The sequence below is a fragment of the Pinus tabuliformis genome, chromosome 1_2, assembly GCF_031772625.1.
Source record: "Pinus tabuliformis cultivar Carrire ecotype Pingquan chromosome 1_2, CPIR1, whole genome shotgun sequence".
Classification (NCBI taxonomy): Eukaryota; Viridiplantae; Streptophyta; class Pinopsida; order Pinales; family Pinaceae; genus Pinus; species Pinus tabuliformis.
In genome coordinates, this window is record NC_142298.1 from 687620417 (window position 1) to 687623180 (window position 2764).

The following is a 2764-nucleotide window of genomic DNA, read 5'->3' on the forward strand; positions in this document are numbered from 1 at the left end:
TCTCAAATATTCAAATGTACTCTATGGTGTAGTGAATCTAGTCTTATATCTATCCTCCTTTTTCACCATAACTTGGTTATATCCTGAAAATCCATCCAATAAAAACATTATTCCCAATCTTGTTACCCTTTGCAATAAAGTTTCCATGTTAGGCAAAGGATAATTTTCTTTTTTGCAGGCTAAATTAAGATTTCTAAAGTCTACACACAACTTGATTGACCCATTCTTCTTTCTCACTATAACCAAGTTAGAACACCATGTAGAATGCCTAGTATGGGCTATGATTCCAACTTGTTAAATATTTTGCAACTCTTTTTGCACCAAGGGAGCCAGGTTAGGATTAATTTGCCTACGTTTTTGCCTAAAGGGTTTGGCATTATCATCTTTAAGAGGGATAGTATGCTCCATAACATCTTCCCTATATCCTTTCAACTCATCATAAGAGAAAGCCAACACATCCCTATATTCATGAAGTAAGTCAACCAATTTTTTCCTTTCTTCCTCAGTGGTACCCTTTCCTATCTTGATAATCTTTGGATCTTGAGTGGTACCAATGTTTACTTCAATGAACTCCCTTGGGTCAATATTCTTTTCCTCTTTTCTCTTCACAACATCATGTCTATCAAACATTTTCTCCATGGCTACACGATCCCTAAGAGTGGGATTTGACACTTCTATACATTTCGTATAGTTACAACCTTCTTCCTTGTAGCCAACTTTAAAATCTGAGAATTCCTCCATATTATTCAAAAATCAAATCACTTGACTTTCATCATTACAAATTATCCAATTATCAACATTATCAAGAACTGATGGTCTAAAAGTTACTTCCATCCTCACCTTATCATCCATAAATTTCTCTGCAAGATGTAAGGTAGATGCATACACTACAATCTCATTGGCTTGTTTATTTTCTTCTCTAGGAATTGTTTGAAGATATAATGCATCAAAATATTCCATATTGTCCCAAACAACATTGTGATACTTCTTTAATCTATCATTCTTACAAGCAAATTGATTTTTTACTTGAAGAATAATTAAATCAGAATCCCCCTTGATACTAAGCAATTTAATCCTCAAGTCTTTTGCCAACTCAAGACCCAACAATAAAGCTTCATACTCTGCTACATTGTTGGTTGCATCAAATTCTAGTTTATAGGCAAACTTGAATACATGACCAAGGGGTGAGGTAAAGGCAATTCCTGCTCCCTTACCAAATTTTGAATGAGCCCCATCAAAGTTCATATTCCAAATCCAATACTTCTTTAGTTTCCACTTTCTCCTCCAAAGGAGCAATAGAGTTATCCAAGATAACATAATTACCCAAGTCATCAAATTCATACACAATTTCATTATAAGACTTCTTGAGATTTTCCACATGATACTTTCTCTCCTACCCCCTATCCAATCTAACCATGATGCCCTCACTATTAGGGATGGTAGCATAACTTAATTCCATTTGTAAACTAACCCCTATATCAACTCCCCACTTTCTAGACATCATACCCCAAGCATCAATAACATCAATCACCACAATATCCACTACGATCATTATATCAGGGTGCACTCCCAAGTGGACTTGAAAATCATCTATCAAAACACAAACTTCAATAATCTTGGAATCCATAGCACAAATATTGTGGTAAGGTCTAGAAATCCTCAAGATTAAGTGATTCATAACCTTCTTTGTCGTGACACACGATGATTCCCCAAAATCAAACATATAATTATATGCAAAAGTAACCCAGTTATCAATAAAGTAAAAATGAAAGGTTAATGATCCTTGTTACCTCTACACATATCACTACTTTGCAAAATGATAGGGGCATCCACAAATCCATCCTTAGAAAAAATAACATTTCCTTTCCATGAGGTGCATCAAGGGCTTTCAACAACTTAGACTTTTGGGAGGGAATTTTTAAAATTTCAGTCACATGTATATTTTTTTTTGCTTCCAGAGACAACCTTGGATTGTTTACAAGACCAGTGCTTGGTAACATCTATCTTTATGTGTCTTATATGATCTTCAGGAAACCAGAGACATCATATACATCTACACAAAGTAATTACAAATATACAAATATACACATAACAACATGGGTTGGTTCCTTCATCCAAGGATATAAGCCATGTATTTCTGGTATCATTTCACATATACAACTCACAAGAATATAGGTAAAAACTAGTGGAAGCTGAGTAATTTGAGGACTTATAGTTTAATCAACTTTTGCAGAGTAATGAAAGAAGAGAGGGAGAAGACTAACTCGTCACATAGAGCTTGAAACCTCAAGAGTTCTATACTTATCTGAGTTAAATATAGACATATGGATGTAAGAGGATTGGATGCTGTGATTCATGGAGCGCAAATTTAGATATAATCTCATAATTACATACATGCATGTGCATTAACTAGTCAACTCAAATGAATCTGTAAGAACATAAGAGATATTTTTGGCAGCTACAATTCCATGAAATCGGAGAGGAAATGTGAACATAATGGAAGTTTAACAAAGAAAAAACATACTGTAATACTCGAAGGTTGGAATCGCTACTATTTCATTCATATTTAGAAAGATGCAAATCTGGAATCCATACAGTTTCAGAAATCACATATAGTTTTTCCACAGAATTCAGAACTTCTATTTAATGTTTCTTCCTCCCTTTTATAAGGAGAGGGAGAAATGGAGAATTAAAAAATATCTCAAGAGACTTTCCAGTTGTCAACATGGCTAGCTGTCTCGGCGCGTTGGCTCTGTCACCTCCC

At 34.7% G+C, this 2764-nt stretch overlaps 1 protein-coding gene across 1 annotated transcript; it reads right to left on the bottom strand.

The window, feature by feature from the left end:
* Positions 1-753: 753 nt before the first annotated feature.
* Positions 754-1245, bottom strand: LOC149207600 (uncharacterized). Its single transcript, XM_089398088.1, has one exon. It carries the CDS (start codon positions 1243-1245, stop codon positions 754-756), a length of 492 nt encoding a protein of 163 aa, XP_089254214.1.
* Between the last annotated feature and the right edge of the window lie 1519 nt (positions 1246-2764).

Coding starts and splice junctions, on each gene's coding strand:
- LOC149207600 (XM_089398088.1), bottom strand. CDS start 1,245: ATGAACTTTGATGGGGCTCATTCAAAATTTGGTAAGGGAGCAGGAATT.